The sequence below is a fragment of the Watersipora subatra genome, chromosome 3 (assembly GCF_963576615.1).
Source record: "Watersipora subatra chromosome 3, tzWatSuba1.1, whole genome shotgun sequence".
NCBI classification, from domain to species: domain Eukaryota; kingdom Metazoa; phylum Bryozoa; class Gymnolaemata; order Cheilostomatida; family Watersiporidae; genus Watersipora; species Watersipora subatra.
Window position 1 is genome coordinate 31,908,222 of NC_088710.1, and position 23,562 is coordinate 31,931,783.

The 23,562-nt window shown below is 36.4% G+C and overlaps 2 protein-coding genes across 2 annotated transcripts in view; one reads left to right on the forward strand and one right to left on the reverse strand.

Moving 5' to 3' along the window:
- Positions 1-361: 361 nt before the first annotated feature.
- LOC137392152 (CD151 antigen-like) lies at positions 362-9,277 on the forward strand. The gene is made up of 8 exons (XM_068078784.1): positions 362-440; positions 1,028-1,219; positions 2,461-2,535; positions 3,129-3,248; positions 3,394-3,478; positions 5,632-5,783; positions 7,333-7,416; positions 8,897-9,277. The coding sequence occupies exons 1-8, from the start codon at positions 372-374 to the stop codon at positions 9,005-9,007; spliced, it is 888 nt and encodes a 295-aa protein (XP_067934885.1). The 5' UTR covers positions 362-371; the 3' UTR covers positions 9,008-9,277.
- Positions 9,129-23,562, reverse strand: part of LOC137392151 (exosome RNA helicase MTR4-like) — a 39,181-nt gene continuing 24,747 nt past the window's right edge. The window contains exons 11-21 of the mRNA XM_068078783.1: positions 20,339-20,450; positions 19,311-19,420; positions 18,431-18,571; positions 16,691-16,815; positions 16,102-16,309; positions 14,905-15,131; positions 13,225-13,324; positions 12,924-13,127; positions 12,638-12,760; positions 10,634-10,753; positions 9,129-9,425 (exon numbers count right to left, since the gene is read on the reverse strand). Of these exons, the coding sequence (XP_067934884.1) occupies positions 9,249-9,425; positions 10,634-10,753; positions 12,638-12,760; positions 12,924-13,127; positions 13,225-13,324; positions 14,905-15,131; positions 16,102-16,309; positions 16,691-16,815; positions 18,431-18,571; positions 19,311-19,420; positions 20,339-20,450 (1,647 nt within the window). The 3' untranslated portion in view covers positions 9,129-9,248. The remainder of the gene's footprint in view (positions 9,426-10,633; positions 10,754-12,637; positions 12,761-12,923; positions 13,128-13,224; positions 13,325-14,904; positions 15,132-16,101; positions 16,310-16,690; positions 16,816-18,430; positions 18,572-19,310; positions 19,421-20,338; positions 20,451-23,562) is intronic.

The window sequence follows — 23,562 nt, forward strand, 5'->3', positions numbered from 1 at the left end:
TGTATTGATGTCTACAATTGTTTGCAGCTGGAGAGTCACTGTTAATGATAGTGATGTTTACAACAAAACATGAACTGCAATCTTTTGCTTTTTCAATTTTTTTTTTAAAGAGTAAACCTGTGCTTGCATGTAGTCTTGCGCCCTTGACGGTCAGCTTAAGACAATTACACCACGGGCAGTCTGTAAGCTTATTTCCAGCTAAGTAAACTTTTTACCAAGTCTAGTAGTACGATTTTGGAACAATGTTAGTTATTTTCATGATGATTGACTTAGTATCAATTTAGGATTAACATGTTACATATATATTGTGTTTTGGTGGTTGGTTCTACTATAAAAAGTTACTCTTGTCACAACATTTTAGAGTGTTAAAGATGGCCAAGGAAAAGAAAGTCGGAATTATGTATCGGAATATCCTAATTGCCATTGCAGTGATATTCATTGTGAGTATTGGTCAAGATATTGTGTCATATCACTGCTTTTATTGTCGAACATCAATGCTGGCCATTTCATTGGCTGGTTAGCGGGAATCGTGTAATCTGATATTTTGGATTACTTCAAGCTTTCCAAATATCTAGGTCTGTATTGTACATCGTGTTGGTTTTCTAAATACCGTACTTTTCGGAATATTAGCCACTACTTTTTTCTGATGATTTGAGCCATGCGGCTTATATAAGGGTGCGGCTATTCCGTGGCATTTTCTTTCACCGGGGCGCATTAACCAGAATCTCTGGTTTGTGCGCCTCTAGCGGTGAAAGAAAATACGAAACAGTGCATAAAGGTACTGTTCCGTTAGGCACTAGGTTAAAAAGCGTCGGTTAATAAGAAACAGTGCCATAGACACTGTTCCGTTTTAAAGCACATAAATTACATTTATTGCCTAGAATAGATGCATTAGAGACTATTTTTGTTGTATATTTTTTTTGTAAGTGTTTATAATGTAAGGCTTGTATATATCCAGCTAGAACCTATTTAAATTGCAACTGAAAAAGTTTGATTGTTAACGATTTGTCTTTATATTGTTTTTTAGTTGTTTTCCATCGCCATCGTCTCAGCAGGAATCTGGATATTTATTGAGAGAAATTACATGTCATCTGTACTGCAGAGCAATCTTTACAATGTTGGGGCTATCCTCCTTTTTATTGTTGGATTTTTCGTGTTCATCGTCTCCTTCATTGGCTGCTTTGGAGCGTACAGAGGCATTCGTAAGATGCTCTTCACTGTAAGTTGATGCTGTATGTAATAGTTTAGACCCCATAGTTGATTGTTTTGTATTTATGGTAATGTTTGTGTTCTTATTAGATGAAAACTAGTGTGTTATCTACATGCAACATTCCCATTGTGACATACATTTTTTGTCTGCCATAATCGGTACCATTTAAAGATGTTGTCTGAGATAAAATGCTGGGCATCAAATTGTTCCGTATATTGTTACCCGGCGTTGTATGGGTACTCAAAACCAGCTTATAAACAGTGACAGGTAATGTAGTTGCCTGCTGCTTGCCATTAGCCTGGCACATTGCCAATTGCTAATTTGAGTAAGCTAGTACTGCTAAACTTACTAATAAGAGCCATGAGAGCAAGCATAAAATGATGTTGCGCCATAACGCAGAGCAGTATGCGTATTTTTACCCACATGGCAACATATATCGCCCAATAAATTCATCAAACTTGTGGAGCTCAATGGTTTAGCATGTTGTCTGGGGAACGGGAAGTTCTGAGATTAAATCTTCTACGATACTGATTCTTCATTTCAGGATTTTAATAGCTATAGTTGGACAAACCGAGTCACCGACAAAATTTGAGATGTATAATATAAATCTCAGTGTTAAATCGTCCAGTTACAGCGATTATATCCGCTTGGTAGTTGGAACTCGGAATCTCTAGGTGTGCAGGCAGACATTCTATTCTATCCACTAAGCCACACGACCTACTAGCAATACAATGGAATAATGGTGCGCATAGTTATTATTACACCTTTCAATATTGAATGTTGGTTTGCTAAAATGCCTACATTTCACGCTTGAACTGTTTTAGGAGAAAAAAAGTTTTCTAAAAGAAAAGTTTACTTGAAAAAAGATTTTACTAGAAAAAAATACGTGCCCAAAATTCACAAAAATGCTATCAATCTGTATTTATATTTCAGGATTTCTATTTTTTTCTCTGTTCGTATTAATTGTATCATTACCAAATCATCATCAATGATTTATACTAAGAAAATTAATACGAACTGAGAAAACAAAAAAAATCATGAATTATATTTGTTTAATTAATAATAAGAATGAGTACATAGAAGTGTGTGTATAAAAAAGGTTACCGTTGCACAGAAAATTTATTTTTACTAAATATTAATATTTTTATATCTATCTCTCATCTAGGCTGGTCCTAATTCATCACCTCAATATCTCAATTCATGTCTACTCGTTTTGTGATGGTAATTTTTGCTAGTTTCTGTATTTACAGTATTTCGGAATTAGTCTCTTCCTTGTATTGCTGGCCCTCTGCGCTGCTTTTGTTGCGGCTGCCTTCCAAGGAGAGGTATGTATGAGTAGCAGACAACATTTTTACTTGCTGTAGTTCACAATATAGGAGACCTGAGTATTCATCTAGTACAGTATATTATTATAGAACTCGTTGTAGAGTTTGTTCTCATGATCCTCAACTTGCTGTTGCAACTGTAACATTATAGGATAGATAAACTGTTAACTTCAATATGTTGTCATCTAATAACAAGGTTTTAATATAATTAAGAATTCTTTTTAATTTCTTTTAACTCTATTATTTCTGTTTGTTGTATTTAAACTGCTTTGGTTATGCAAATACATGTATCTTAGCCATATTACTTATTGTTGTTTGTGTAGTTCAAGAAATCTTTACTGAAAAGCGCAACATGCTTTCTTGTAACATTCTTTGAGTGAAAAATTACGTAATATATATTACAGTTATATATTATTGCTATAAATTACTACTATCTGCTATCACTATATATTACCACTACATGTAACAGTTATATATTATTTTCATGCTATTGCTATACATAATTGCTATGTGTTTTTGCAATCTGTCTTTACCATCTGTTGCTGCTATTTCTTATTGCTACTAGCTATCCGTTATTTGTTATGCCTCTGCAGATTGGAAGTATCATCAAGTCAAACATGGAGGACACACTCATCAAGCGATATCGCAACAATACACACAATAACACTATCAATGATGTTGTCACTGAAGCCTGGGATAGAATGCAAGTTAGGGTATGTCTCTATTACTTTACTTCAATATTAGTGAGTATTACATGACTGTAACTTTCTTTCACTGATGTTTTGGCATGTTAGATGTATTTCTTGTAGATTTGATATATACGTTTCACATCACCAGATCAAATTTTGTTCTTTTCAGCTAAACTGCTGCGCAGTGGACACTGAAGGCTGGGGCATTTATCAGACTTCCTCGTGGTACCAATATAAGCTGCACAATAATTTTGGTATGATGGCTACAGCTTTATTTACTGCGCGCTTGTGGTTCATGTTGTACATGTATAACCTTGTTGGTCTGGCTCTGTCTCTTTTACTCCCTGTCTACCTCCAGCAGTAGTCCGTCACATTTTCAATCTGCCTCTGTCAATCACTCTTTTGTCTGTCACGCACTCCGTTTTTCTCTGTGAATCAACCCTCTATCTATCACATACTCCGTTTGTCTCTGTCAATCACCCCTCTATCTGTCACACTCTCTGTCTGTCTCTGTGAATCAACCCTCTATCTATCACACATTCTCCGTTTGTCTCTGTCAATCACCCCTCTATCTGTCACACTCACCGTTTGTCTCTGTCGATCACCCCTCTATCACATACTCCGTTTGTCTCTGTCAATCACCCCTCTATCTGTCACACTCTCTGTCTGTCTCTGTGAATCACCCCTCTATCACACATTCTCCGTTTGTCTCTGTCAATCACCCCTCTATCTGTCACACTCACCGTTTGTCTCTGTGGATCACCTCTCTGTCTATCACACACTACGTCTGTCTCTGTGAATCACCCCTCTATCTATCACACTCTCCGTTTGTCTCTGTCGATCACCCCTCTATCTATCACACACTCTCCATTTGTCTCTGTCAATCACCCCTTTGTCTGTCACCCTATCCATCTGTATCTGTGAATTGTTCTCTGTCTGTCATCTCTCCGTCTGTATCTGTGAATTGTTCCCTGTCTGTCATTCTCTTTGTCTGTATCTGTGAATTGTTTTCTCTCTGTCACCCTCGTATTAGTTCATCTCAAATTCTGTTTTGTTCGCAACATGCATCTTTGGTTTCTTGCGCTTGTTTACTAGTATAACATCTACTCGTTTATCAGTACAACAACTACTCGTTTACCAGTACAACAACTACTCGTTTACCAGTACAACATCTACTCGTTTATCAGTACAACAACTACTCGTTCATCAGTACAACAACTACTCGTTTACCAGTACAACAACTACTCGTTTATCAGTACAACAACTACTCGTTTACCAGTACAACATCTACTCGTTTATCAGTACAACAACTATTCGTTCATCAGTACAACAACTACTCGTTTACCAGTACAACAACTACTCGTTTATCAGTACAACAACTACTCGTTTACCAGTACAACATCTACTCGTTTATCAGTACAACAACTACTCGTTTACCAGTACAACAACTACTCGTTTACCAGTACAACATCTACTCGTTTATCAGTACAACTACTCGTTCATCAGTACAACAACTACTCGTTTACCAGTACAACAACTACTCGTTTATCAGTACAACAACTACTCGTTTACCAGTACAACAACTACTCGTTTATCAGTACAACAACTACTCGTTTACCAGTACAACATTTACTCGTTTATCAGTACAACAACTACTCGTTTACCAGTACAACATCTACTCGTTTATTAGTACAACAACTACTCGTTTACCAGTACAACAACTACTCGTTTACCAGTACAACATCTACTCGTTTATCAGTACAACTACTCGTTCATCAGTACAACAACTACTCGTTTACCAGTACAACATCTACTCGTTTACCAGTACAACAACTACTCGTTTATCAGTACAACAACTACTCGTTTACCAGTATAACAACTACCTGTCGCTCTTGCAAAGTATTTACATGTTTTGAAGAAATATCTGACATAAAACTCGTCCCCCTTCGTGTTGCAGGAGGCCAGCGTTTGACTGGTTTAATGTATATAATCCTCTCATATATCAAAAAACTCATGGTGATCCGCCGACTACTACCATAGGCTATCCGAACCATTTTTTAACTATCAAGTAAAATCGATGTAATAACACGCAAGCCTGTACGACTATAGTGATTGATAATGGATCTGCGTATTAATTCACTATCGTAAGTACAACGGATGATCTTTGACAAATTATATCCAAGCCAACCAATAATTTAATATTAACCAACCAATATATAATATTAACCAACCAATAAGCTATATTTAATGTGTCTGATGATCGAGTGACTCCTTCAGCATTTCATTCGGCTGGGTATAAGCTGCTCTTTCTAGATGCGCTGCTGCTGTGTAGTTGCTTCTCCGCCAGATATAGTATTTGCTAATAATTAACCCAATTAATGATTGCGTGCCACCATCATTCTTGCAGAGATCAGTAGTATCGAACTGGTTCCTGAAAGCTGCTGCCGACATCCAGACTTTGATTGGAGCATAGTGATAAATAAACGGATGTGTCAGACCACCCAAGGAGGTCCACCCCGAACTCCGATAGGGTCACCTAATCAATTTCTCAATTATGAGGTAAATTCCTTATCTGTATGGTGTCCTGGTCACTGATCGTGATGTGGGTTGTACTTGTTGGTATACTAACATAATTCCATATTCAACTGCTAATAATTGGTGGTAGCAAAGTGGTGTTTAGTGTAGCAAGTAGATGTAGGTGTGCAGATGGCGTGGCAGGTATCAGTTTTTGGCATTTAGTCAATGGAAATAGATTTTTTTGAAGCTGTTAGGTAAATTAGCACAGGTTTGCTCAACGCTTAAAGTTTCAGTTATTTTAGATATAGGCCTAGCTTTGTTGTAAAAATCCAAATCATTTTTGTGCCTCCATAATTATGCAATGAAAGTAGCATCATTGCTTCAAGTTCGTATTGTTGAGACTTGAATATACAGACATTCTGCTAATGATTCATGCTATTGTGGATGCAGGCTTAGCGAAGCTACACATCTTTGCATACTAGTCGATCCAGTTGTGTCAGTTTTCACAGCCAGTCGGTACTTGACTCCTTGAAGATGCTATGACTAGCCAACAACATTCCACGCAGACTTGGCTACTGACTTGAAAAATGTTTTTAATGCTAGACAATTTACAGTTGATCATTGAAGTTCATTGGTTAAATCTTCTTATTGATCGCTTTTGATTGGTCCTTCAATTGTTGTATTTTTCTGTGATTAAAAGATTTTTAGGTATTACTGTGTATTCCCGCATATAACCCTATCTCACATATAATTGGACCCTATAAAAACAGACCAGAGGTAATTTGTAAGAACTCGCGTACAACTCAACCCTGTAAATCGTAACACGCCGTACGTATCTATCAGAGCAAAATGTTGCGGAAGTTGAGCGGCTTTTGGAAGCTTGGTACAATATGTTTCTGATTGGTGAGTAGATGAATAATTAAGTGTACCATGTCTCCACTTAATCAAATGGAGACAATCATCTGTTTGTGTTGAACCAATGGAAAACATGCTTGCATCTCTTGTTGACCATAGTTTTGCTCTTCAGATGTACATTTTTATATCTATTCGTTCTTCGCGGTGATCAGAAGCATTACAGCTATGAAGGTTTCACAGATTGTAGATCAATAGACTTCCGATGATTATATATTGGGTAATAGTAGTAGTGACAGTGAGCATTTATTTTAACAATAATAATGACATAAGTGATAGTAATAGTGGTAATACATCTGACTTGAAAAATGCTTAAATTGTCCACAATAATATGAAGAGTCTAAAAAAGTGTCAGAACAGATTCTGCTACACATTCTTGGCCTTTTTATGGCAACATATGATGTACAATTTAATGCTAATTGAATTTGATAAAAGGTTATGAAAACTTGTACGCGTTAATGTCAAATATTTGGTTTACTGAATATTTGTCTCCATAAAAATTCATTTGGTAGTGAAAGAGTTCATTAAATTGCTAACTATTATTGTTATTCAATTTTATTAATCAAGTTATAATCTCGGCTTGTTTCCGCCATAACAACACGCCTTCGATGGCTTTTGTCGATCACCCCATCTTTACTTTCATGGTAATATTTGTTGAATACTCTTTGGTGTTTTTCAGGGTTGCTATGACGCTGCTAAGAAGGCGCTGAGTGAAGTTATCTGGGTCATATTTGGTTTTGGATTTGTCTTGGCTTTGATTATTGTGAGTACTCATCGTGGTGTATCTATCAAATTTATTTTCTATTTGTCAAAACCTGACTCTTAAGAAAATTAAAAACAAGAAATATTTCTATTTGTAAAAAAATTTATAAGCTTTTTGGCGATTATATATAACATTGGAATTAAAGCTTTATATAAAACTGTAAAATGCTAGACGTAAGCAAATGAACCTATAAATTAAAAATGTTTTTTATTGTGACTTTGCCTTTGCGCTAACCTCAGCAATACACAAGCTGGATGGCTTGAAGTAGAGGTTATGATAGAGATGTACAGCTAGTCCAGGCTAGACTTTGAGAACTTCAAATCAAGATATTTTTCATTTTATTTTCGGTTGTCACACCATCTCCGCTTTTACTTGTTCCAGTCTTTTGTCACATTTTTACTTTCTTTTTTTATAACCAACTTCTTAACAGCGTGGCTGAATTTCTGAAAAATTGAACAAAAGCTGTTTGTTTTTCACTCCTTTCTCACTACTACTGCCAATAATTATTGAATTTTTTTATGATTTGAACCAAAAAAGAATGTAAGCAATACTATTCTATATTATTCGAATACCTTTGTCTGCCATTGCTTTTCCAGTAGCTTTGCTAATCCCTCAATGGAATATATTTTTATCATCTAAAACGAACATCCCTCTTGGAATACTTCCGATTTTCAGGTGATTTCTTTCCCAAATAAAATGCTGTATTGTACAACAGTAAGTCATCGTCAAACTCCGTTCATGAAGTTCAAATTACAGAATGTTTAAATGGTTGTATACAAGTTTCAGTCATCACATTGTTTTGAAGCGATTGATTAAAAATGTAAACAACATAAAAAACTCAACAATTAAAAATCTGTTTTTGACCTATGCTTAGGAGAGCCAAAACGATTATGAGTGTTGTACAGTCAAGTTGATAGCAGCTCTCCTACTCTGGTCTGGTGAAACAACACGAAGGTTGAAAACAATAGTTGCTAGCACCGGTCTAGTGACAACCTACCATGCTTGCCAAGACTAGCATCGGCAATAACCAATAACTGCAAAGCTGGTTATTATACTGTAGATTGGTGCCGCCATCGGTATATAATTCCTCATAATTTGCTAAACATTCCTGAGTCAGCAATCAACCAATCATGTCACTGATGAGATTCGCATTGTTATTTTTATTTATCCAGCTGTGCTATTTAGTCTACCTGGGGATATCGTTGAAAGGCGCTGCTTACAACAAATTGTAGGTATTGCAGATATAAGATGTAAAAAGGCTCTCACAATACAAAGGTGCCAAAGTAGAAGGCAGTGCCTCTACCAAACAATAGCATTCAGTGGTTAAGCCAACAGTTGTCACCAAAATTGCATTTGCTACTGAAGGATGTGAAACCCTGACTGTTAGTAGTGTGGATAGATTTATACTCGTGTACTGTCCCAGTTTCAATGTATCACTGCCATGTTGGTCTATTGTTTATAGCATGTGACTTGTTTGCAGATCGTAGGAATGGTCTCATCGATTTGCCTTGCCAAAAAGCTCAAGCAGGCACGCAAAAAGGCAGCACAAAATCGTTCCCCCGGAAGGAGACGGCAAGAGTATAGTTACTAGACATGTGAAGGTGTTCCGAGTAGTTCAGACTACTCATGTTAATACATTATATACAAATCGTATTTTATTGAACTTTTTTATCATGCTACATTCCATTTTCAGACGTTCCACAGATACTCCATTTTGGAAACGGATTCTAGTATATTCCAAGTTTAACTGAGTTGAATACAATATTTTACAATATTTTGTTATTCTTTGCCTGCAGCAAAGGCTATCTCTGCAAAAAGAGATACCTCATTTTTTACAAATATAAACTTGCAGCAAACACAATGTCACGCTTTATCAATCGTATGCCTTCTGAGAATTTGTTCTCCAGACTCGCATTGCCAATCGCCTTGGCAGCATTACACAATTCTCGCAGGGTTTCTTCCAGACGCCGCATGCACCGAATTATGCTTCCTTCAAATATGTCTGTCATCTGAAATGAAATATACTGAAAGTTCTGAGCTCAAGATATTTGATTACTAGCAAACAATGAAATGATGAAAGAGAATGTGAGAAATAGGCAATAAGAGAAATATGGAGACAATTGATAGCATGACAGTAGTACAGGTTTGGCTAATATACAAAGCGATTAAAACATACAAATGTAGTGAGCCATAAGTGAAGAATTCTGGTCTTTCAATCTCGCCCTCATTACCAAGTGATAGCAATAACCATGTTGAAGATAATAAATTGTAAGTAGATAAGAATGGAGCATGATGGGCTGATGCACATGCAGTCCAACTACATGTTAATCTAATGCTAATAAAAGACATTTGTAGTTTCAGTAGCTCAACTTATTCACCTATGTGGAGGGGAAACATAATCTGAAGCTTGTTACATTAAACCATAACTGTCACGTACAACTTTTATCGTATTTTTAGGTAAACCAGACACGCTGATTCCGATTTTGTACACAAAATAAAGATTGGTCCACTAACCTTCAGTCATTAAGGCTTTTTAAAAGCGTTTCAATATCCGTTTAAAAAACAACGCAATCGGCATAACAAGTTCCGTCCATAAATATGTGACGAAGCCTAGCTTTTTTAGGAATGAAAGTTAGGGATGTTAAGTCCGATTTAGAATACTAGAGATGGGTGTCTTAAAACCCATTATTATCTAAATCCAACCTGTAAAATAATCTCAGTCTTTTATGAAAGGCATATAAACTATTTAAAATTGCTCGTGGCTTGTTACATGATATTTAAATAGGCTGAACGCCGATAAAAATGAGCTCAAAAAAGTGTGATTTTATCACAAGCTTTCTTGAGCTCATTTTTAAATATGCAATGTTAAATAGCTTATCTACCTTTCAGACAAGACTGAGATTATTTTTAAGGCTGAATTTAGATGATAATGGGTTTTAAGACAGGTAGGTTACGCCAGGTTACGTCACATATTTATCTGCCGATCGTGTTGTTTTCGAGACCGATATTAAAATGCTGTAAAAATGCCTTCATTACTCTGAAAGTTAGTGGACCAATCTTTATTTTGAATACAAAATCGGAATCAGCGTGTCTGATTTAGCTAGTAAACACAATAAAAGTTGTACGTGACAGTTATGGTTTAAGGATGCATGCTATTCATGTACATTCAAATTAGTCTAGCACCAGTGTTGGCAGGTTAGTAGTAAACAGCGCCTACCTTGCAGATCTGAGCAAATGATTGGCCCTTGCACCAAGCACTCACTACATCCATCATGGCAGGACCAAACTTTTGTACATATGCATCTTCATCAATGTCTAGCTTTGCTTCCTTGCTAACCTGTGGACAAATAATTGGTGGGGATGAAGCTTACCAATGATTAAACAGGAAAATGGTAGCAAGTGTAGCGAATGTAGTGTGGACATCTGAACACATTGACAATTTTGAACTTGGAAATTAATAACATACGACATTAAAAATAAAACCACTAAAAATTTTCTTTTTATAATTAAAACAATCCTCATAGATTACGCTTATTAGAGATGTTTTTTTAATGGGCTTTATACCCATTGTTTAATTTTAGACTAGTTATGGACATTATTTTTCAGGGAAGCTACTCAAAGTTTGTTACACTATTTTCACGCTCTTCAATAGGATGATACCATTTGCCATAATGCACTTGTGCGAAAACTATTTCTAATAATTCATTTCAAATTTTATTTTGAAATGGCTATTGAAATGAAGTGTTTCGTGTTAATCTTTATTGTGGATTCACTGCAATGGTAAAACAAGTTGCTCAACCTTATTGTTAGTAAATGCCTTCCATACAACTGAGACTCCATAGAATATGTATATAGAATAGGGTATATAGAATAGGGTATATAGAATGGGGTATATAGAATGGGGTATATAGAATGGGGTATATAGAATATTTATATAGAATGGGGTATATAGAATGGGGTATATATAATGGGGTATATAGAATGGGGTATATAGAATGGGGTATATATAATGGGGTATATAGAATGGGGTATATAGAATGGGGTATATAGAATGGAGTATATATAATATTTATATAGAATAGGGTATATAGAATGGGGTATTTAGAATGGGGTATATAGAATAGGGTATATAGAATGGGGTATATAGAATAGGGTATATACATTAGAATAGGGTATATAGAGTAGAGTATATAGAATGGGGTATATAGAATGAGGTATATAAACTGGGGCATATAGAATGGGGTATATAGAATGGGGTATATAGAATACGGTAAATACATTTTGAGCATATTGGAAATTAATGATTTTGGTTTCCTTGTAAACGAAATGGTGCTTCATTAAGACTAAAACATCATAATTAGGAGTGATGGTGTTGCACAAGTAGTGATTTACCATCTGACAACTAAATAGTTAGCAAGGTTAACAATGACAGATGAGTCTCTTACTGTAGACTACCTACAACTATTCATGTGATAGCTCTATTTATTTACAGAAAACAGGGATTAATTAGAGAAAAACTGAAAGCATTTTAGTTGACCACAAGTCATAGTGGTTCATGGAGAGAGAAAAGCAAAGTTTTTCAAAATGCTGAAAAGGTAAATGAACTTATACCACAAATACTAGGAAAACCACCAAAATTGCTCCAACTTAACAAGAATGTTCAATGTGATCACATTTGACATGCTGATTTTAGACAAATAATGGAAATTCTTTTCATGTTAATTCCGTGTTAAAAGGCTAGTTAAATTGCATTATTTGCTGCCATTGCATGAACTATTTGTTATCTGTGAGAGCCCAATCATGGGTTTAGTGAAAGTTGGAGTGATCCCTCCATTACTTGAATGTGGTACCATCGGAATCAGCATTAGTGAACAAATAAACAAAAATCAGTTGGTCTGGTGTAGCAGGCTTGCAACCTGAATAGCAATTCATCAAAACCACAGATTTTCACGGCGCGGATCAGAATAATCAAACTGCTAATATACAAACATTAATATAAACCCTTCTTAGACCAACACGTAAATATCCAAAACAAATTCCCTATACACATTTGTGTACATAGACATATACATACTAGACTTGATCACGTGATGAGGTCCTACTATCACATGTACATAGGGTGCAACTAAAAGGCCTTATGGTTAAGTTAGAATGGATAACTTATCAAAATGTCATTGTTAGTCCAGATAAACTTCAACAAGTATAAATGATGCTAGATCACCTTAGCAATGCGACGAGCTGTGTCTTGCATAATTCTTAGTGGACCAGACAACTCCTCACTCAACTTTGTAGCCTCAACATCACATTTCTCCTCAAAGACAAAGCAGCTGACCAAAGCGCACACCTAAAATGTGCACTCAAACATAACATATGAGAGACCATTGCAGACACTTTAATGTGAAACATATTGGGGATCGTTACCAGAGATATTGTTCGTGGTAACATGTTAGGGGAGTACTGAGATACTTCATGTATACACAAGGTGGGAACATGTCATAAGGGAGTACCTGAGACACTTCAAGGTCATTAAAAACTCCATTAAATAGAAGCTCGGTCATCAGGAGCTCATCGGCAGCGCTGATCTCACAAGCCACACGCCCCTTCAGCTCAATGGCATCAGCAGACGTAGCGTATCCTAATCGCCGGAGAACTCTTTTCCTACACTTCAGTTCATCCATTTGTAAAAGAGACCTTTTCTTCTTTAGTTCCGCCTGACATTCAAATATTGAAAAATGGTTTGTATGAAATCCAGATGTGAGAATGTAACACCGAATTTTCCACTTTGAGTGGATAAAGACATCTACTCACTTTGAGGGATTTGATCTCTTTAGCTATTTTCTGCTTCTCATCGTAGACTTTGAGCAAGTCTGGGAGCTGTGGTTTCTTGTGTAGTTCATGCGTGTACATCCTGTAGACAATCACATAGTAGCCGATATTACAATGACGAATTTAAAAATAAAGAAACGCACCTTTCCCAGCACTTACTTAAGTACTTTGCAAAACTTTGAGCAATTTACACTCATATTATATTCCGTTCTATGACTCATTAAAAATTGAGAAACGACATACAAAAATTGCAAAACAATTTGAGTATGTTCTAACAGGAAGTAAGCTAATGACAGCTGAAGTTATGTAGATTTCAGTTATAAAAGGTTTTACAAGAGCATTTTACGAAGATAGTTATGGAACAATAGCTTCGATTAATCATAAGTAATATACTCGCTATTCACATTTTACAGTTTGGTATACTCGACGCACAACTAGTAGTGCTACTTGATGACAAGCATGAATTATAGTCATCGTAACTGTGTATAAAATTATCGACTCGGGCAGCTAAAAACCTTTAGTACTGTTGTTATAGTTATGTAGAACCTTTAGTACTGTTGTTATAGTTATGTAGCTGGCTATCAACTCATTCAACTGAACGCGTGATGCTAAGGGGCAATGCAATAATACAGCATTGTTTTCTTTCATTTGATTTGGAGAGGTGATCTTATGAAATCATTCAGAAAGTGGTAAGTCCACAATGACTACCACTAAAGGATCTAAACCTAATCTAATCCTAAAGGATCTAATATCCTTGTAAAACAATCACCAACAAACCAGCTACCCAGAATACCATTCATAAGCAAGGGCTTAAAATCAGTTCTACCCTTCTAATCTCTTTACATAGAATGGCTCATGTCCGTGTACATAACGCAATACCTATAATAATTTAGCCATAGTTCCAATCCTTGTCAGAAACTAGGAAGAAAGCGTATTGCTGATTAGTGACCATAAAGATTAACAATTCCACTACGACTAGACTATTGCTATTCACCAAAAGAAATTATAACATGCATGTAATTCTTGGTACTGTCACCATTTTTCTTGCCAAATCTTTTTTTTGCAAAAATATCGCTAACATAAAGGCTTGTTACAAATGTGAGAGGAGAATTTAAGGGTCTTTAGTCGCAGGAGCCTGTTATACCGCAGCAATAACAGGTTCACTCGGTGTCGTGTGAGCCTATTATGTGCATTACCTTTCTAGTAACATGGTAATACAGGTGAGCTTGAAACTGACCAAGTGTTATGCATGTGAGCAAAGGTCTCTCAAAGGTCAAGTATGATGTCTGCTGTGCGTGTTTATAAGAGCATTGTGGCACGATCAATCGCTCAGTGATCTTGGCTGGAGTCTGGCTGTCTAAAAGTCTTGTGGTAAGGAAACTTTGACAACTAGAGACATGCCCAGTTACAAAGAATATTTTAGGAGTAGACATCATTCCTGTTTCCACAGGAATGATGTCTAACCAGCCGCCATTTTTGGGAATTGAAGCTGTTGTTTGCAGATTCATTTTAGGCCATTAGGCCACGTCTGCTCTCAAAGATGTATTATAGTGCAAATGAGAATCGATTGGGTATGATGACTTCCATCAAATCCTCCTTTCAATATATTGCACCAGAAAAATATAGATATAACTTGTGATGTACATAATAATAACCTCTGACCTGTTTTCAAATGCCTCAATCTTCTGCACTATCTCCTTAAGCATGGGATCCTTGATGCCCATGTCTAAGACTGGATCAAGCAAAGGCAACCCATCTTGAAATCTTTTTTCCACTTCCTGTATGGATTTGAGGACACTGTGACGATTGTCCCGTGAGCGAAGATCACTTGGAAGGTACAGTCTGATAGCCGATACTTTGTTTATGACGTTCAACAGAACGGGCACCACCTTGTAACAAGAATAAATTCAAATAAAGATGAACACAAGGACTAACAAAATTCAATTCACTGCATGACTCAGTGAACCGAGTGTCAGCCCCTTCTGAATAATTCAACTAAAAACTGACTGTAGTAATTTTTATTGCAGAGGTAGCAGCAGGTAACATTATAGCAGCAGGTAACACTATAGTTTAAGTTTTCAATAGCATTTTTGTGTAATTTTGACCAAATACCAGGTTTTAACATTTTCAAGCCTGGAAGATGGACAAAACGATTAGCGATCTTTCCAAAATATCAACAGTCAACTGCAATGCTATATAATTACAAAAAAATTGCTTGTTTTTTCAAACTAGCTTATCTCAAAAAACTGTCCATACAAAATTCTTATTCATGAAACAGAACAAATGTTAATAGATATCAAACAGATGACTTTTGGGAATAACTTACATTTTACGCAAAAATTACAAAATTTTGTATTTGTGTGAAAGAATAATTTTTGGTTAGCACGCTCTCAAGATGTACACGCAGGCTACTTTGTAATTCTATAACCACTATTTGAAAGTTAATCTGGGAAGTATGAATATAGTGCAGACTTCGGTATTTGTAGCGCCAACTTCTAAATTGCATTATAATTATCTGCTATGTTGGGTAACCATAACGACATGATATGGCGACTACATGGAGCAAACTTTTAAGAGTTGGGACCACATAAAATCTGAAAACTTATGGGAGCATTATAGTTGGGCATGTCAAAAAGACCAGTTTTTCGATTTAAAATTAGTTGGAATATTATACATGATTAAGTATTATACTTGGATGATTATGGTACACCTGATTGGAACAAAGCTGGCCACCCCGTAATCATTTTCATAAAATGCGTAGACGTTTATCACGCGGCCAGCCAGCTCGCTAGAGAGCTTACTGTGATCTAAACGAACAAGGATTCTTTATACACCATACAGCAGAATGTAAGATTTTACCTGCATTTCGCCCTGACTAGGATTCTCTGGAGGTGAGATCATGAAGATGTCCTTGCTCTGAGCAGCCTCCCTGCACACATTCATAAGCACTTCTACCGTGTAAGCAATTGTCTCCTCTTGACCATACTTATCCTTCTTGACTTTCTTGTGAAAATTCACAACTGCTGCCCAGCCGAAGGACTTGTCATTGTGCTTTATATAGAGCAATCTGGAGAAGCAATACTGGCAGCATGAAGTAAACATTGACCAGATCACTAGAGAAAATTTAAAAACTTCATGAAATTTTAAAAAATCTTTTTACTGTCATTAGTGTACTGAAGCCAAAAATATTACAAAGTAATATTTTCAGGCAATAAAGACATAAATTATAAATCATAACCACCGCCAGAGATTTATAGTAGAGTAAATGCTGAATGAACCTATTTTACCACAACAATAAGTGGTAAGAGAACCTACTTTACCACAACAATAAGTGGTAAAAGAATCCCTACATAAATAGTTTTCAACTTCTCAGCCAACTGGCTGTAGAATGACTTGATGCAACCATAATTAACGATGCGAATGACACAGACTCGTAAGACGACTGTACCTGCCTGGCTGGAGAAAGGAGACAAGGTACTTAGGCTTATGAACAAATGTCAGCAGGGATTCACTGAGTACCTCGAGCTGCTCCCTAATCTTATAATAGGAGAAGACGAGCTCCTCTTGCTCCACCTACAAGTGCATAAGAGAGACCGAACATTCAGCTTCCTTTATAGTTACCTGTCAGCATAGCCATAATCACACTGTACTCCCACTGTAATCGCACTGTACTCCCACTGTAATCGCACTGTACTCCCACTGTAATCGCACTGTACTCACTCTGTAATCACACTGTACTCCCACTGTAATCGCACTGTACTCCCACTGTAATCGCACTGTACTCCCACTGTAATCGCACTGTACTCCCACTGTAATCGCACTGTACTCCCACTGTAATCGCACTGTACTCACTCTGTAATCGCACTGTACTCACTCTGTAATCGCACTGTAATCACTCTGTAATCGCACTGTACTCCCACTGTAATTGCACTGTACTCCCACTGTAATCGCACTGTACTCACTCTGTAATCGCACTGTACTCCCACTGTAATCGCACTGTAATCGCACTGTACTCACTCTGTAATCACACTGTACTCCCACTGTAATTGGACTGTACTCCCACTGTAATCGCACTGTACTCACTCTGTAATCGCACTGTACTCACTCTGTAATCGCACTGTACTCCCACTGTAATCGCACTGTACTCACTCTGTAATCGCACTGTACTCCCACTGTAATCGCACTGTACTCCCACTGTAATCGCACTGTAATAACTCTGTAATCGCACTGTACTCCCACTGTAATCGCACTGTACTCCCACTGTAATCGCACTGTAATAACTCTGTAATCGCACTGTACTCCCACTGTAATCGCACTGTACTCACTCTGTAATCGCACTGTACTCCCACTGTAATCGCACTATACTCCCACTGTAATCGCACTGTACTCCCACTGTAATCGCACTGTACTCCCACTGTAATCGCACTGTACTCACTCTGTATTCACACTGTAATCACTCTGTAATCGCACTGTACTCCCACTGTAATCGCACTGTAATCACTCTGTAATCGCACTGTACTCCCACTGTAATCGCACTGTACTCCCACTGTAATCGCACTGTACTCCCACTGTAATCGCACTGTACTCACTCTGTATTCGCACTGTAATCACTCTGTACTCCCACTGTAATCGCACTGTACTCCCACTGTAATCGCACTGTACTCCCACTGTAATCGCACTGTACTCACTCTGTAATCACACTGTAATCGCACTGTACTCCCACTGTAATCGCACTGTACTCCCACTGTAATCGCACTGTACTTACTCTGTAATCGCACTGTACTCCCACTGTAATCGCACTGTACTCACTCTGTAATCGCACTGTAATCACTCTGTAATCGCACTGTACTCCCACTGTAATCGCACTGTACTCCCACTGTAATCGCACTGTACTCACTCTGTAATCGCACTGTACTCCCACTGTAATCGCACTGTACTCCCACTGTAATCGCACTGTACTCCCACTGTAATCGCACTGTACTCACTCTGTAATCGCACTGTACTCACTCTGTAATCGCACTGTACTCACTCTGTAATCGCACTGTACTCACTCTGTAATCGCACTGTACTCACTTCATAATCATGCTTTAATCATGTCACAACCAACCATCATCACACCACATTCTTTTTCCAATTTGGAAAGCATCACATGACTATAATAAACACTTTTTTTCGAACAAACTGTTACCTTGATGCTGTTGTGTTTGACTTCAAGTGATTTAAGTTGATCAGTGAGACGAGGAAGAGAAGCATAGTTCTGGAACTGATAGAACGATCGCTCCAACATGTACTCCGGGTTGATTTCTTCAACTCTAAGAAGGTTGAGGACCTGGAGAGTAGCACAACTTGTAATCAGACCGAGATAGGCATTTCAAGAGCGTACCATGTAGCACAAAATTCATGTCGTTTTCAGATGCATCAAAGTAGGATATCAACATAATTTACGTACTTTTAGGATACATAAGCATAAGCTATCGATGCAAGTTGCTAACTAAAGATGACTTTCTAACAGCCAGTAATCCATCAATTTTTGATAGAAATCACTATGAAAAGAATAGCAGTTTATTATAATTCACATCGGTCTAAGAAGTTTACATTACTAATGTAAGTAGAGATCCTTCTTGAAGGAGACATTGTCTTTATCCTGAATGGCTAACAAACCACAATGAAATCAGAAAGTAGTAAGTCCATAATGACTACTACTGAAGGATCTAAACCTATGAAATTTACATTATATCTTTGTAAAACATCACTAACAAACCACTACTCTTAATGCCATTCATGAACAAAGGCTTAAAATATGTTTCACCGTGATAAGGAATTTGGATGTCCCTGGGTGCACTTCTCCTTGCTATGGTATAACATTAAAACTGTATTGCAATAAATGTTTCTAGAGTACACCTTTGTATTGGGATTGGTACTACTACTAAATACTAGATAAGACCCATTATATTGGAGTGTGATAATACATGCTATTATGACAAACCGTTTGTTTGAAAAGCATCTCATTTACGACAAAAGGGAACTAGCATAAACTAGCTGCTATAGAGATTTTATGCAAGACACACCATGTTGTATGTAAGATGAAATGCTGAATCGAGGGGATCAGCTTTTCCTTGAAGGATAGTCTTGGCAGTAGCCGGACTCATTCGATCATCTATCATCTGAATGACGATACCTAAATCATATCATCTATATAACAACACCTAATCATAACCGCTAACATTTATATAAGAATACTTAATCATAACGCCTAACATCTAAATGACACTTCCACAACCAAAGCCTCTCAAAAACTTTTGCTGATGCTAACATTTGTATGTCGACAACATAACAACTCTAACGATACCTACAAACCAACAGCTAGTAACTGTACGCTGGTACCTACAAACCAACATCTAGTATCTATACGCTGATACCTTCGGACCAAAAGATTTGTACAAACTTCACCATCCGTTTCTTAATAGCAATGACATTAAAGAGCCCTAATATGCATTCAAGCAATGGTAAAATGCTTGAATGCACATTAGGGCCTTTTTTAATAGTTTAGATAAATTATTCTATCAAAAAAAAAGAACAATAAAAAATTTTTTAGTCATAAAATGATCAACTGTTGTTATATGGCTGCACGATTAACACTATTCAATCAATTATAAAAGTTACATATCCAGGACATCATAAAACTTCTCACTCAATCATCTTTCAGTTCTCAAAAGCAAATGCGAGTATTAAGATTTCTGTGATTTGATAGAATTATCAAATACTGGTCTGAAAATTGAGTAAAAAGTTTTCATTGAAGTTGTCTACTCATGCCATGGATTTCTGGAGCGTAGAAGCCATCATGGAGATTATTGATGCCGTATAGAATGAGTTACAACTAACATAAAAGCTTCTGTGATTCGCATATTCTTTTAGCTATAATTTATTAGAAGGGTAAAGCAAGTTGATAAGTTTTCAACTCTATTGATCTGGCAGATAGACCAAGTATAAACTTACTACTAGATTACTATTCAATAAAACTCAGAACAAACCGTCATTACTCACGTATTATTGATGTGTAATGATTTGTTAATGTCTGAGATTAGTAAGCACAAACCTCGGTCATCGAGACCACGTCTGCCCGCCCTGCCACTCATCTGAATGTACTCGCCGGAAGAAACCCATCTGTAGTCCTTACCGTCAAACTTCCTTGCGCTTGTAAAAACAACCTTGTAGAGACAAGACGAAAGAAAGTGTTATCTGCGATATCAATTTACCACATTTCACATTAGTAGATGTCCATGGATGGAAGTTAACTTTCTCCCATATAACTAGAAATTCCACTGTCATACAGCCCACGACCAAAGTGATATTGGAAAAAAGAAAGGGTACGGATGGTTGAGAAATGCAATTTTAGCAGTCAAATGGCACTGCAGTGCAATAGGATAACTGCAATGGTAACTGTAATGTACTGCATGTGGGTGTTATTATATACAACAAACAGCAATAATGAAAGGAAAAGACTATATGTTTATATCTCTCCCCTGCAATAGGAGAAATGCAATATTGGCCAATATTAGAAGTAAAATGCACTGATATTATTAGAATAACCAATATTACTAATATAGTAATAATATAAAACCAATGCACAATTTTGTTTACATTTAAAAACGTCATAGCTAACAATATCAAGAAGTTGTGACATTTAAATAGATTTTTAGAAATTCTATTTAAAAGAGTGTTTGGTCATGACAAACAGCAATAATGAAATAAAAAGATTATATGTTTATATCTCTCCCCCTGCAATAGGAGAAATGAAATATTAGAAGTAAAGTGCACTGATATTATTAGAATAACCAATATTATTAATACAGTGCACCCTCGAGATACGATGTTAATTCATTCCAGAGTTGGCATCGTATGGTGAAAAATTCGTATATCGGGGTATAAAGACCATTGTAATTATACAATGCAAACACCCCCTGGTAAAAATCGTCAATTTTGTTTATAAAAATGTGTAGATATTGACAATTAGCAACGAAATAGTATGTTAACTTTAGTAATTATAGTTACCTACAGTAACTGTATTGTATTGTTTAGTGTATTTTAATGGTTAGGATCTGCAATAAAACGCAAAATTATAATGTGTGTACCAAATGTAGTACGTACGGTAAGGAGTTCTTGCCTTCAAAAGGTACGCATAACATAAACTTTGAATTCACTTCAAGTAAGTTTAGCTTGCTAATCCTACACTTAAAACTAAGTTTTAGTATGTATTTTAAACTATTTTACTGAATTTCAACTTTTTATTACGAAATTTTATCCTTCAGCAGTTCCTATCTTCACTTTCACTATAAACTTTAGCTTATCTGGTTGAAATCTTTTTCGACCTAAATCAATAAGGCCGAGCGATGCAGTTATAGAAAGCGGCCTCTCGCACACTTGACCATTTAATAGCTACCGAAAAGAAAATTATATTTTCTATACTGGACGTACATACCTTTGGAGTAGCGTAGCTGGTACATGTAGCGGGTAAAGCAGAGAGGAGGCAAAAACGTATCAATGCTAATTATGGTGCTGTACACTTGAAAATAAATTTAAAACGTAATGAATTGGAATTTTTGAGCACACTAAAAGAAGTTGTCCATTCCTGTCCAATTTTTCTACGAAAAAATTGATGGTGCAATGCAGAAAGTTGCTAGCTAGCGCTTGTAAAAGGATCCAGAGAATGTGGTACAGTAGTTTGTCTTGTATGAAATGTGCACAAGAATCAATGTAACCATACATACAAAGTTTGTACGTATTTATACCCTATGGGGGGACAGGGCTTTAGCAAGTTTCAGAAAGTAATGTGGATGCGTCAACTATCTTGAGTAGCTAGTTATATGAGTTACATACATACATACGATGAACTGTATTCACGTAGAAGATAACAAGCCCATGTGCAAAGACATGGTTAAACAAGAAAATATAACATAAAATCAAAAGGAAAAAAATAAAATGAATAAAATATGAAAAACATGCCACACAAAAGATAAATAATATATATTATACATGCATTGTTTTAATGTACCAGTCCGCATCAGTAAATTAAACACTTGAAACATTTCTGCGAATGTGGGATTTTCTGTATCTTCTACATCCTCGCCTTTACAAAATGGTTGCACCTTTTGAATGCTGATCGCGTGCATGACCTAGCTCATTCAAATCTTCAGTCGGAAGCTCTTTTTTGTGCTTGCTTTAATGGAGTTCTTGTTTTAATAATAATTGCAAATGCTGATTGGTTGCGATCATATTCCTTGACAATGTTAATAATACGGGTCCCTTCTTCTTATTTACGACATCCAACTTTGTTGACATAGAAATCATTTTTCCTTCATTATGTAACGTTTGTATCGGTCTCAGATTCCATAGATAACGAATTAAATGTAGATAGTTGTAGTTATATACGTATGCTGACTTGAAAGTTTATAGTAAAAGCTATAATAACGCTACAGATGAATATTTGCTCTCGCTTGTGTATTTTACACGAAATTGTCCACGCGGACATGAGAGAAGTCGATCATCGTGTCTCTTTTGAACGTTCTAAGAATGTTTTCGGCAAACTATATTTCGGTGTCTTTTTTATTTCGACATGTGTTATGAGCACACCGACGGCCAAATTTTAACTCGGGCGAAACCTTTTTCAAATTCGTATGGTGAAATAAAATTCGTATAGCGAGGTGAAGATATCACAATATTTGACTTCGTAAGGTGAAAAAATCGTATACCAGGGTAATCGTATCTCGAGGGTGCACTGTACAGTAATAATAGAAAACCAATGCACAATTTTGTTTACATTTCAAAACGTCATAGCTAACAATATCAAGAAGTATCAAGAAGAATATCCAAACTTATAATTAAATATTGCAATAATCTCATTAGAATCGTTAAAAAAATATCGTCATTTCCTTTACTTTCACTGCTTTGAACATTAGTTAGAATACCAAAGTACCAAAATGTTTCCAAAATGTCAGTTACTTTGAAATCGGCAAAAAAGAAACGATTTCTGTACTTCTACGTTAATTACAGAAACCGTCGCCAATTCGACAATGCTATAGACTGGTGAAATGTGCAGGTTATTTTTTCGTGAAATGCGCACGACTTAATTGTTCTCTTTTCTGTGGCTCGGCGTTTCGTTGGGCGGTCTTAATGTTGACAAAAGTAAGGCTTGGCCAGTTTTAATAACGATTTTCGGCCAAATTAATCTGTCTATTTATGTATAATCCGATCAGATGGGTTAGTTTTAAAATTTTGCAGTAACCTTTCAAAGACTTGGTAACATGTTTAAATAGGTTTGTA